This window comes from Atractosteus spatula, chromosome 28, assembly GCF_055471065.1.
Source record: "Atractosteus spatula isolate fAtrSpa1 chromosome 28, fAtrSpa1.hap1, whole genome shotgun sequence".
Taxonomy (NCBI): domain Eukaryota; kingdom Metazoa; phylum Chordata; class Actinopteri; order Semionotiformes; family Lepisosteidae; genus Atractosteus; species Atractosteus spatula.
Window position 1 is genome coordinate 10,560,543 of NC_142733.1, and position 14,039 is coordinate 10,574,581.

The following is a 14,039-nucleotide window of genomic DNA, read 5'->3' on the forward strand; positions in this document are numbered from 1 at the left end:
AGGGACTAGATGTGCTGCATGGCCTCCTCTCGTTTGGAACTGTTCTTGTGTTCTTGTTATTGAAGTGAAAAAAATACACGGCCAGATCACATACTTATTTTTTAATTTGTGTCTGGTTTCTTACCACCCCTATCTCCACTCCCAGAGGATAAAGGAAGGCAGTACCATTGACCATCTGAAGTCAGTGTGTGTTGGGGATCACATTGAGGCCATCAACGACCAGAGCATCGTGGGCTGCCGGCATTATGAAGTGGCCAAGATGCTGAAGGAGCTCCCCAGAGGAGCACCTTTCACACTGAGACTGGTAGAGCCCAAGAAAGCATTTGGTAGGTGACTTCTGTTTCTCCTCAGGACGCTGGCACTCTAATCCAGTGCTGATTTTACTTAGTTATAGTGGCCTCTGCAGCTCATCTAATGCAAGGTGTGGACTTTGCAAGGTCTTTGTGAGTTTTCCAGGTAGTTGCCAGGGCGCAAGCTGTTGGACTGGGACTAAAACCAATGCAAACATAAATAATACTGATCTAGAAAAGAGTATCTTCATGTAAAAGTATTCTATTGAACTGTAAATTGTTGAGTACATTCAGAGTTATTATTACTTTTATGACAATTCATAATAACAATGAAAACCTACACTACACGTGTGTATCTTAGAATTCCTAGACTGTGGACAACACTTTGACATATTGGCTTAACCTTCTTATAAAGGTTCATTCTTGAAATATTATCTCATACCCACTTTGTGTCTAATATGAAAAACAGAAACCACAGGGAAGCTTCATGCTTTCATTTCTACATCTAATGCAGTATTTTTTCAGGACACTGGCAGAGAGGTTTTCACTTGGAGCTCAGTCTCCTCCCTGCTGTTGTATTTTCCTTTATTCAACAGAAAGATCAGCAGCCCCTCCCAGTGGCTCTTTCAAGAATAGCAACCCCCACTGATCTGATCTCAGTATACATACAGTGGGCCACTATTTATTCTCAGCCTGCGCTTTGTATTTCTGCACATTTTCAGTTGACAAAAAGAGAGAGAATTGGAATGTTAAGAGACAGCAACTGTGTGTGAAAGGTATGTGAGGATTTTATTTTCACTTATTATGAGATTGTTCAGGGTGTGAATGGAGTTTTTATTACTGTAATTAAATCATGAAACTGATAAATGCAGTAATGTTATTCCATGCAATGGAATATAGATAGTGCAGATTGTCAGTCAGGTGATACTTTGTTCCCTCTAAAATACCCTTTTCTTTTGAATTTAGAGATTCAATCAACATAATAAACACTAGTTTATTTACTTTTTTACAAACATTATAATTTTTGTTTATTGAGTGGTCTTATAATGTACTAGACAGCATTGTTCTAAGCTGTCTTCAGAACTGTCCTCCATAGCCAACATTAGAAGTGACAGTTCCTGACAATCAATCAGTCAATCAGTCAGTCAGTCAGTCAGCCAGCCAGTCAGTCAATCGATCAAATACAAGAATTGATAAAACCAAGTTCATTTTGAGGAAAAACATCAGTGGAGGGTGCATTTCAAAGAATATTCCAAAGACAAAAGGACAAGGGGCTACTGCTGGAAAACAATGATCTCCTCATGTATGATGTGAAGTCCTTGAAACCAGAAGAACTAAGTGAATAAACTGAGACACAGTAACTCTTGAAGGTAGCTCAGGGCCTGGCAAGGCCTGGCAAGTCGACAGGCTCTATAAGAGACTGGGAGCCAGTGCAGGTTTTCAATACAGGAGAACAACATTTCTGTTCCACATCCTGACTGTGATCCATTGCTTATGTCATCTCAGTGAGAGCAGGAAGCAGGCGGATATGTTAAAGAAGGTCAATCCCTGTGGAATTCAACACATAAACAGGTGTGATGCATAATTGCAAATATTTCAAAGTGAAGTGTAATGAAACTGTGTACTTAACAGAACAAGCTTTTAACTCAACAAGTTTACTGAAAAGAAGGTGCTAAGTTAAAGTATTTTACCTACAAAATGAGCTGTGCAGTATCTTGATTAACATACTGAAGAAAAAGAAACATATTTTACATTTTACTGGTGAGTTCTAAGATAGTAGGCACTACCAAAATGTTATTTAATTGGAAATTCTAGTCTAACATTTTGGACATCAAACCTAGGAATCTTAGAAGTGCTGCCTTCAAGTGCAGCAGTTTTTATAAAGATGATTACTGAATTAATTTAGAAGTCCTGGGTACCTGTGTCTGTGAAAGTGCCTATCCAAGAACACAGTGCAAAGGTTATTCCACGGTAAATTCTAACTCAGGATTTTACTGTCTGATGACTACTGTGGCTGTGCTACTGCACCTGATAAAGCTATTCCTCACTTCTCCTAGTTCAGAAATAATCCAGTTTAACATGCTTTTTGACCTTGTATTAAGACAGATTAAACTTAAAATTTATCTTACAATTTGTTCATTGGAACATTCTAATTTTTTTCTAAACCTAACGCACCACATATTTCTAGTTACTTTAAAAGGTTCCTGTCACCTTTAAGAAGATGATAACAATGATAAAGATGTAGAGATCTGCACCTTCAATTAACCACATAAAAATACTTTGAAAGCATGGCAGTTTGAAAACTAATAGTCACTTCAATCATTAGGATCAGAGTTCCAAAGTCATGCTTTAAAGTTTTGCTAACAGCAGGATCCATCCTGAAACACAGATTAAAATAAAACTGCTGGCCAACACAAAACCATTAGTCTCACTTAAGGAAGAAGGAATAACTAATTATTTTTCCTTCTAATGAGCTGCTGCTGGAATTGGCTACTTACAACAGTAAGAAAAAGAAGCCAGAAAAGCTGGCTCCCAGACATGTTAATGTTCTAGTTACAGTTGCTAATTCAAGTGTTCAGGCAAATGCTAAATATGTTGTATTGCTCTAACACCATTTTTCCAGTCCTAAATGTAATTCTATAAAAAACACAATGGAGGTCAAGATCAAATGATTCCTGTACATGGCCAGTAAAGTGCATCTCAAATTCTGCTGAATGTGTTGTATATTGTGAATGTTTCAAATCATCTATCGGAATCCAACTGATTCTCCAGGTCAGAGAGTGCTAACCATGATCCTTATATTTAGTTGATCTCTGTATTCAGCTGTAGCAAAAGCCTTTTGGAAATAAATCCAGAATTTACACTAGTACCATACCTCTGCTAATAAATTAAAATGGAAATAACAATATGTACAGTGCGTGCCCAATGGGCTATTAATATCAAATATATTATGCTGTTTTCCTTGCAGATCCGTATTTGCTTCTTAAATAAATTCTATATAGTGTACTCCAACACTAAGACTGCATGGTGGCCCTAAAAACTTTAAGTGAAATGAATCTATTCCATCTGAATTATACCACCAACAGGAAAAGTCAGCATTATACAGTACATGCAATTTAATCATTTTTTGTAATCACACCAGACATGTCTGTTCAAAGTTTACTAACTGTTATAGTAAATTATTTGTAACAATTAGTAAACTTTCAATGCAGTTGAAAGCAATTTTTATGTAGTAGGTCTATTCAATATGCAGAACTGTGTATATCCTATCCCTTTTGAAACAGAACCAAACAGAGTTTCACTATCAATTAAGCAGCTTGCAATTAATCAGGCCACTATCAATTTTCAGCTAAACAATTATTTTGAGCTGATTAAATGAGAGTCAATGGTCTGGCAAACCATCCATCCCATTTATCATTACAAGTTAATATCCCAGCATAATCACGAATTACAAAGACAAAATGCTTCAATTTAAATCTTTAATGTAATTCCTTAAACCACAGAAAAGAGATTACTCTTGTAAGTGTACAAACACAATTTTTTCACTCCAGGGGATTTCAGATTTACAAACTCAAATTGCTTGTACATTTAATCACTAATTTGATGGATTGCCTTTTAGAAATGTTAATAGAATAATAAAAGAACACAACATCACATAATGAATTTAACCAAAACCATAAAAATACAAGGAATTGAAAGGGGATAAAGTTTCCTTGACTCCTACACAACCTACCACACTTTCCTTTATTTTTTAAACATTTAGTAATTTTTCTGTAAGCTCTAATTATTCACACATAGCTGGGTATTCACAGCTACATCTTTTACCTCTGAATCTGTATGAATTTAATCGGTTAAGTGACCTGTCATTTTCCAGTAGAGGCAGTGTACTTTTTTCGAAGGTACTCGTTTGGCCACTTTGATTTTTTGTGCTTTAAACGTTTTCATCATTGCTGTAAATTTCTTCCGCCTCTCTCCATTATTCCTGTTGGAAATTATTCATTCCTGGAATACGTCAAACCTTGTAGCTGCTTGCCATGACGGAATACCGGCAGTGTTACGCTCCTCCCCAACCCCTAGAGGGCGCTCCACTTCTGTCCTTTTCCTAGTTCCCTGTGATTATTCATGTCTTTCCGGTGTGTCTTGTTGTGTAGCTTATTTCCTTCCTGTGTCTCCTCTGCTCTTGGCTCAGCATTGAGGGTACGGATGTCGTGAGACCCGCCTCGTTTCCAGGTTGTCCCACGTCCGTGGCCTGAGGGCATAGGTTTCTACCCCGATATTGACCGTCCCCCTGAGCCGGGGCTAACCTCCGTGTTGCCCCTTTTTCCTGCTACGCATAGGGTCTCTACTGCCACTATCTGTGACAGGCAGCTGCATTTTAAAACTAGAGAATTTTGTCACTATGAGTCGAGGTCTGTTGGAACCAGGTCTTCATTTCCCAAGCCTGTGCTCCTCCTCAAACTGTATTTCTTCAGCCACTTCAGCTCATATCTTCAGTTGTTTCTCCACAAAGTCCTTCAGGAGCTCTTACATTTCTTTTCCATTTTTATCTTCCTCAGTACCCATGAGCACTGAAAAACACTGTTTCTCGTGCTTCTACATTGGAGATCCACTATACTGGTTTTAAGATAAGCAGTCTCTTGGCCTCTCCATTGTTTAGTATATATACCTTATATTGCCTCTAAGGCAGGCATCTACTGCAGACTTGACCTTTGTCTTACTCTTAGTACATGTGATGCTGGTGTTTCTATTTAATGGGTTTCTTTGTTTTAAGATGAACAAGTTTAAACAGGTATCAAGCCTTTTCTTTCCATTCTCATCACTAGATTTCAAAATGGTTTGCTCTTTCTTATTTCTTAAATATTGACTCAATAACTGCAGTATAATGGGACATTGGTGAGGGTTCCCTCATAAAATATTGCTGCTTATCAATTGAAATGGCCTGGGTACCCAGCTCTTGCCATTTTTTTTATGTTCTACTTGATCTCTAAATGAATCTTCATCACTGTGGGACAAAAATGCTCGCAGTCTCAGATGCCACTTAAAAATTTGACCAGCTGATTTCTTCCATAAAAAACTATTCACTCCCAAACCTTGTTACCTTCATCTTTGACCTTACATAGGGGAAAAAACACCTTATCAAACAAATAAACATACTGGCCAATGGCTAAAAATATGTTCAGGATCTTGTCTGGTATCGCAATCAGGCAGTTGTTACTTGATGGATAGCCTGGGATAAATGGATCCTGAAACATAATTGGAATTTCACATGCCTCAGTTGTTGGTCAGTACATTAACAAGCAGGGAGGAGAACACTGTGTACAGACAAGCTGGCAAACATCCAGGCTGATAATTCAGATAGAAGACAGAGAATAACAGGAAGTGACATACATGAGGAAATTGTAGAGAGCTAATTATCGTAAAAAAATCACAGGCACAAGCGAGACTTATCTGTTTTTCATTGCTTTGTGCCAGTGAATTATCACGTCTTTTCTATGATAAACCCGAAGTGGTTTTGACCTAATTGAAAGTGCTCACACAAGCTGTACATAGGCTGCGTGTTGCAACTCAGTACTGTGGGTACCTGGTTAAACTTTAATAAAGAGCAGATGCTGGACAGATTTCCCAAAACCTCCTGAGATGATACAAAAATCTAATCTTTGGCTTTTAAAATGCAGGGTTACAATGTCAAGGCCTCATGTGTGCAGCTTTTATGGGGGCACAGGAACCTGGAACCAATTAAGCACAGTTAACGCTTTAATTCTAAGGAAAGAGTTTAGAGAAGCAGTTGAGAGATTGATAGATAAATTTTCAGTAACAGCTTCATCTGGAGAGGGTTGTAGTGAGCAGGAGCCTCACGTGGCAGGTCCAGGGGCCGAGAGGGGATATACACTGATGCTTTCAGGCATGTTTGCAGTTCTAACAGCTAGTCTGGCTGTCCTCGGACAGTGTAAGGCAAAGCCCACATGGACATGGGCTGAACATGCAAACACCATGCAGAGAGTGACCTAGACCAGAACTGAGCCCAGGATCCGAAACCTGAGAGACAGCACGGCAGTGCTATCTGCCTGGACGCTGCACCAAAGAAAAGAACATAAGAAAAGTTAAAATGAGAGGAGACCATTCTGTCCGCTTAGTAATTAGTAGTTAATTAATAAGAAGATCTCATCCAGTCATTTCTTCAAAGAACCCAGGGTTGCAGCTTCAGCAACATGTCTGGGTCTCTTGCTCCAGACTCCCCCAACCCTTTGGGTAAACAAGTGTCTCCTGTTCTTGGCTTTGAACGCTCTTCCATGTGGTTTTCTCTTGTGTCGTCTGGTTCATGGTTCACAGTTCATTCAGAAGAAATATGCCGGACTGACTTTACAAATCCTTGAAGGATTTCATATCCTCGTGTTGAGTGACTTTGCAGTTTCCTCTGATCAAGGCTAAAATGTTTCAGTTTCTTCAGTCTGTCAGTGTCGGATATTCCTTAAAGTCGCAGAATGTATCGTGTTGCTCTTCTCTGGACTAATCCCAGAGAAGAAATATCTTTTCTATAATGTGGTGTCCAAAATTGTACACAGCTTTGATGTAACATGCATTTTATTGGCCTTTTTAATTGCTCCCCCATATTGTCTAGAAAATGTAAATAATGTTTTAAAACACTTGTATACAAGGCACATTATTTACTTTCCATTACATTGGAGATTACAGTCCATTAAACAATTCTGTTTACTCTTTTTTTATAAAAAAAGATGATTTAGTACTTAAGTCTGTTTAACTATCTTAGCTAAGCATTCTTTCATGAATTACCAGCTATTCAAATATCATATTTAACTGAAATTTGTGTAAAAACAGGCCAGGCCTTTATTAAAGGCTGATGTGAATGGCTTCCATATGAGAACAATGTAATTAGTTAAAGCAAAATTCGACATGAATCACTTTGGGGACATTTTACTTTTGGGAGTTGAAACCTGGATACAATTTGGAAAAAAACTGGTACCTTAACTTCAGCAAACACAAATCCCTTAGTAAAACTATTGGTTCAAATGCAAAGAGGGAAGAGCTTGAAAAAAACTCTTGAAATTAATCGACAACAGCAGTCTGTTATTTTCTACAATATGTATCTATCACCTGTGAAACTCTCAAACTCCAGCGTTGGAATATTAATGACTTCCTAATCCCTGACAGTGAAAATATGATCTAATTAAGAAAACAATTAGCTAAATTACATAATTAGAATCTCAGTCAGCATGAGCACCAGGCAAATGTTTGAATGTGGACGACCAGTAATGTGTATCACTTTATTAGTTTATACTGTCACTAAGCTTCAAATCAAACTCTGCTGGATCCACCGCTCATCCACTAATACAAATACTCTCTTTATTGTGGAAGATAATGTAGAGGTGTGGTTAATATATCTGTACATAGTACAGGTGAAATTTATGTAGTAAATTTCAAAAGATAGGTGTGTTTTAAAAATGGGTCAGATTATGCTGTGTAAAAGATGGGTCAATATCTAATGAATGAATTAAGACACTGTTTCAGGGAGCCCTCCTGTTGAGCAAATACAGTGCAGTTCTTGTGTCTACAAGCCCTTGTCTAAATCCTCCGCAGACATGATCGCGCAGAGGACCAAGTCAGCCAAGTCCTGTGGCGAAGGGAAGGTGGGAAGTGGCAGAGAAACTCTGCGTTTGAGATCGAAGGGATCTGCGTCTGTGCAGGAAGCAGTAAGTAAAACAGTGTTGATTTTCTAGCAGGAAGGCAAGAAACATAATTAAGGTGAGTATCCGCTCTTCACCTTCCAGTCGCATTGTGCAGGCATTTATTTATAGAACACTAACAGGATGTCTTGGATTTTAAGATTTACTAGGCATTCTGTTGGTGAGAGACATATCCCATAAGGTCCAATTTTGTATTTAATGTGCTATTTTTAGAAATGATAAATCTGTATCTGTATTTGTGTCTGTTAAAATGGATTAGGCAACATTCTCAACGGATCACCAACTTTAGGAGTCCCTTGTCTGTGACGATAGTGCATAATACAATTAAAATAACATGATTTGTAAAGCAGTGGGTAGTTGTATTATTATGTGGCTAAATGTGTAATAGCTAAAGGAAATCATAATGACTCTTCCCATTAACCACACATACAGTGACTATGGTTTAATGACTGTGCACTAAGAGTGTAAATGTATTTTCTTTCTACAAAAAAAACAACTGGAACTGTTAATTTGTTTGTTGTGCACACAGATTTGGAATGGGTATTTGTTAATCATCTGAGCTTTTCTGGTACAGCCCTTAAACTGTCACAAGAGGGATGAAGACCCCGCATGCTTTTCTCAGAAATGTTCACCATATTGACTCTCAGTGTGTACAGAGAGTTAGTGTCAGGAGCAGGGGTGATGAGCCTCTTGTTGGAGGCTCAGCAAGATCCATTGTTCATTACTGCTTAGGGAATCCAGGTCAGAGAGAACTAATGATAAAGTCAAATCTCGAAGGAACGATGTCTAAGCTCTAGAGCCCAGCCTGTATGCATGCTGCTTATGAGAGAGCATATCAGTCTGAGAACAGATTCAGATTCCACTTATGTTAATAACTCTACAGACTTGGGTTGTGAAACAGCAGTCCTTGATAACTGTGGCACATACCTGTTTTCACTCCAGTGCAGTCTTTTAGCTTCCTAGCCAACGTTACCTTTCATAGTCAGATGACCTTTCTTTCTAGCTCTTACACGGATCATAATTTAACACCATGCTCTTGATTCAAATAAAAAAATTACATTAAACATTGTGCAACCAGAAAAGATACTTCGCCTATATCTGCTTGATCAAATACACACGACATACCATGAATCCAATTGGAACAAGAGTACGGAGGTCCATCAGTCTCTGAGGGACTGAGGTTGATAGTTCAAGGATAGTACTAACCTTTATTTCCTGGGAAAAGTAAAGGATTTCATAAAGTTGTAATATAAGATACTGGAATGCCAATTTAAAATGTGTTTCCCTTGTGCATCTAAGAATAATGAAATACTTACAACTCTGATCTCATTTCAATCTCATGGTGATCAGTTTTGAACATCAATGTCAACACAAAGCACATGATTCTCTGTGGTAATCATATAAAATAGATGCTCTATAAGCAGTGTCAAACACCAACAATATGTTTTCTCTGGGATTCCTACCTCCTTACCATAAACTTGCATTTTCACGTCTGAAACATTTATTTAGAATATAATACACACATATTTCCAGTTAATGATGTGTAATCCTATCGATTGCAAAAGACTCTGACGTGTTTATATACACATCACATCGCAGTAAATAAACAGAACCATGTGAGTCTTGGAAATGTGGTAACAGAACATAAGCAGACATCCTCAAAAGATCTTTGCTTGGTCACATCATCAAGCCCTGTAGGGCTAAAAGGTTAGGTTTCACTTTAGGAACTCAACATTTGGCTTCCATTACAGAGCTTTCAATCTGACGAGCTAAAAGCATGCCATATTTACTGCAGAGAAAAGTTCCCAGAGTGCTTTGCATGCTGCACTCACAAAATCAGGATGCGTAATACATGCATGTAGGCTGAAGGGCGGCGCAGTAGTCCAGTGGTTAGAATTGCCACCTCACAGCACTGGGGTTCTGGGTTCATTTCAGAGCTGGAGTGCTGTCTCTGTGCAGTTTACATGTTTCCAAGTTCACATGGGTTTCCTCCCACAGTCCAAAGACACACTGGTACTGTAGGTTAATTTGTTTCTTGAAAAATTAGTTCTGGTGTGAGTGTGTGTTTATGTGTGCCCTGCAAAGGACTTGTGTCCCATGCAAGGAAGCTTGGATACTGGCTTACTTGTGAAGATTGAGGTGTTCTACGTTACTATTACATTTACATTATTTTCAGGAACTACCATAGAGCACTTGCTGTGTGAATACACCCATAATGTCTTTTACAATGCTCAGTTGAAATTCAGTCTGGTGTAATTGTACATGGAGGCCACTGGGATTAATGCAATAATGAATATCTTTCAGCCGAACGAATTTGAAGAAAGAGCGACAAAGAAGGTGGACGATCTCCTGGAAAGCTACATGGGGATTCGGGATCTTGAGTTGGGTGAGTGTCTGTTTTCGGTTTTGGATGCGAAAACAATGCGAGGTGAAATATAATATTTCTACAATATACAGTATATGGCAAACGTTAGCAGAGAGTGTGCAAACATTTGCTGCTACTGTGGTAGAGCAGTTCAGCAGCTGCTGCGTGGAAGAGCCCTGGAGGATGTTGCTGTCTTGCTATTGCACTTACAGTATAGCTGCTGTGCAGCGTAATGAACTTGAACTTGAACTTTATTGCCATATGTAACCGGTACATGTACTGGTACAATGGAATTCTTACTTACAGAAAGTCTCTTGATTGTTAAAACAAGTGTAAAAACACAAAGTGCAGACAGTGCATCAAGACAATATACAAACAAACAGTAGACAATGTACAAGTAAACAAGTAAACAGTTTGAATGTAAACAGTGCAGACGTGTAAACAATGACTGGAGATGTGCAATAAATAAGAAATCATAATGAGGTAGATGGTGTAGGTGTGGTCTGAGGAGCTTCTTCACTTCATCCCCTTTAAAGGCTCCAGCTGAGGGTGGTCACACATGTGGACACGGGTATAAAAACCTTAAAAAGTCAATTTCCAAGCTGTGGCACTCCTAGGATGTAAATTTAATTTTCTGCGTCTTCTCTAAAGTGTCTACTACCTTGGAAATTTTTTTTAAAGTGGTTGAAGAGATATAAAAAAATCTGCAAGAATTATTTTAATGAAGACAGGACCTGGAAAGGTTCTTCTCAGCCTTACAAAAATGTTAAATAATAAAAATGATGAAATTAGTAAATTAGTATTTCACTACTGCCAGTCCTAGAGAGGCTTCTTATAATGTTGATGGTTAAAAAAAGTAAAACATATGCTAATTATAGAGAAGAGGGTTTAAGCCTCTGAATGGTCAAAATTTGTTGGATGAGATGTTTTTACAGCTGGTCAATTTGAACTTATAGGGGAGCTTCAGAAGCCATCTTGGTTGCAATGTGTATTGTTTTTTTAAACTTGTGAATTCCCAGAGTAAAATGAAAGCACTTGTTTCAAGGTAAAGGAATCTTTTTATATGCTCTTTCGCGAATTTTTGCTTTTGTACTTTACTTTGGTGCTTTTCAAAACTGAAACACAAGATGAATATTCCTATGAACAAATGTTCATCTGCTTTATGCTGATGTATCCAGTTACAAAACAAACACAGTTCTGAAAAGCTAAGGTTGTCTTGTGTTTTGTGAGATATAGTTTGTGGTATTGTGTTTTGATTTTGCTGGTACAAATGTAAATTATTCATCTGTTGTGCAGATTCTGTCCAAGGTGCTGTTGTCAGCATTACTCTACTGCTTTTTTTGTTTATTACAAAATAGTTTCCTGCAGTGAAATCAAACTTAATGGCCATGTTTAGAGGATTTTTGGAGATCACTTGCATTTGCAATATTTTGAGAAAAGATTTAAAAAATGTTGTTTTGGGAATGAAAAGTGTAACACTGAAAGCAAATATATGTACATGTGTTGGTGGATATGCCTGTTCAAAGGTCTTTATATCTATACAGTACACCTACAGTATAACAAGTTCACTATTCCCCAATGAATAAGCCTCTTCTTGCGGCCCTTTCGTCATTAGAGGGCTGAAGTCCACTCCAATAGGGGCAATCTGTCCCTCGAGGCAGTACAGAGCCACAGTCTGACATACTGTAGCTCCAAAGCACAAGGACAGCAACATTGCGGTTCAAGGAAGAATGCTAAGCTAATCATCCCACTATCCGTTCTAAGATATAAACGTTCCTCCCTCAAAATAAGAGGAATGCAACCAAGGCACAACAGATTTTGTGCCAGTGGTGAAAAGATCATGCCAGAATTCAAACAGAATAAACAGTAGAGGGACGTTATTAAACTAGACACAGTCAGTCAAGCCCTGGCTTCTATTAACTTTCATATTAAACCTGATTACTATAAGTCTTCATAATTTCATTTAGTGAAATATTGGCAGAAAATCAACTTGGCATCTGTACCCTGGAAATGGGAAACAATATAAATGCAAAGGTTTCTGCAGGTACCCCGAAAAACATCTACCACTAGAGACCGCCAAAACACAATTACGCATGCAAATAGTTCACTGTGTGTAACGATCTCATTATATAATCGAATAATGGTTTAGATTTAAATTCTTTAGAATGTTTAAAAGTGAACGTTTACAATGCTCATTCTTCCATGAGGTTGGGTTGCTTGTAGATAGAAGGGGAGGTACAAGTCACTCTCTCTTATTCAGTTGTGTTCCTTATACGTGCAGAAACATTTCTGTTTAAAAAGCAGAAACCCCCCTGGGACATTTTAACACAGCTGCCTTCCAGTGTTTTTAGTGTGAAGGTCCCCTCAGTCACAGTACTAGAGGCCACACAAGGTAGTAATACAAGAAGCAATGATACTTAATCCATTTACAATAAGGCAGATCAGTAGACACCTACAATGTTATGAATGCCTTACATTTACATGCCTCATGTCAGAGATGTCAGAAAAGACGAACTGTGGAATGTCAGGAGAGCGAAAATAGACCCTATGCGTAGCGGCAAGACGGGGGTTAGCCCGGGCTCAGCTGTTCAGGAAATGCTGTATAGAAACCTATGCCCTCAGGCCAAGGACAGGAGTGACCTGGTGCTAGGCAGGTCTCAGGACATCTGAACCTCAATGCTGAGCGAGGAGCAGAGCAGAAGCAGGAAGTAAATAGGCTACACACCAGAAAGACATGAATAATAACAGGGAACTAGGAACAGGAGAGAACACCTCACTCCTAGATAAATACGTAGGTGCAAGTAATATGAAAGTATTGTTTGTTTTTCTTTGCTTGCATTGGAACAAAATACTCTGGTATGTGCTATATGGATTTTCTCATGGGTAATATTCCAAAACTATGACTGGAAATTCCTTGAAATAACTGAAGGCCATCTGGTGCATATCTCTGAGATCCCTATCCTCACTGCTCAAATACATACATACTGTACAGTATGTATCACAAAGGAAAGCACCATTAATCTCCCACACAGATGTGGGTGGATGAAGACCATAGGGATTAATGTCCCCACAACAGACTCATCATGCTAAATGAGCTCTTTATGATGCTTCGTCATTCTGTTATCACAACATTGACGGCATCAGTTACTGTAGAATTTCAGTCCTTGGTTTGTGATGGAGGCATCTCTCTGTACATAGTGTCCTTTCTTATCTCAACAGCTCACTGAGCACCAAATCATAAAATATAGATTTTGAATGTTTGAAGATCTATGATATGGTGCTCAGCAGCCCTTTACAGCTTGCATGCTCTTATTTCTCCGTGCCTGGTTTCTCAAACGTCTGTCCCGAAAGAAACTTCATCAGAGCATCTGACGCAAGATATCATGTAGAAGCTTTGATCCTGCCCACCCACACCAAAGACCTCACACCTTACACAAGCATGTCAACACCGGCGGCAGTGATGGAATCTCAACACATTAGGAAAAACATCTGCTTGGCATCTAAACAAAGCTGGAGGAAGTCACTAGTGTAAAGTGTGAATGGACTCGAGTGCCTCTTCACTTTTGTTGCACTTGGCCAGTCTTTGGATTTTCACCGGACTAGGTTTATAACCCCCTACTGCAGTCATTTATTATGTCTTGAATTGAACATTTGAAAACAAAGACCATCTTATAGCAATGT

The 14,039-nt window shown here is 38.6% G+C and overlaps 1 protein-coding gene across 1 annotated transcript in view; it reads left to right on the forward strand.

Moving 5' to 3' along the window:
- The window catches only part of gipc3 (GIPC PDZ domain containing family, member 3), a 28,327-nt gene that overhangs the window by 6,691 nt on the left and 7,597 nt on the right, over positions 1-14,039 (forward strand). Inside the window, exons 4-6 of the mRNA XM_088907881.1 lie at positions 146-326; positions 7,887-7,999; positions 10,298-10,379. Of these exons, the coding sequence (XP_088764007.1) occupies positions 146-326; positions 7,887-7,999; positions 10,298-10,379 (376 nt within the window). The remainder of the gene's footprint in view (positions 1-145; positions 327-7,886; positions 8,000-10,297; positions 10,380-14,039) is intronic.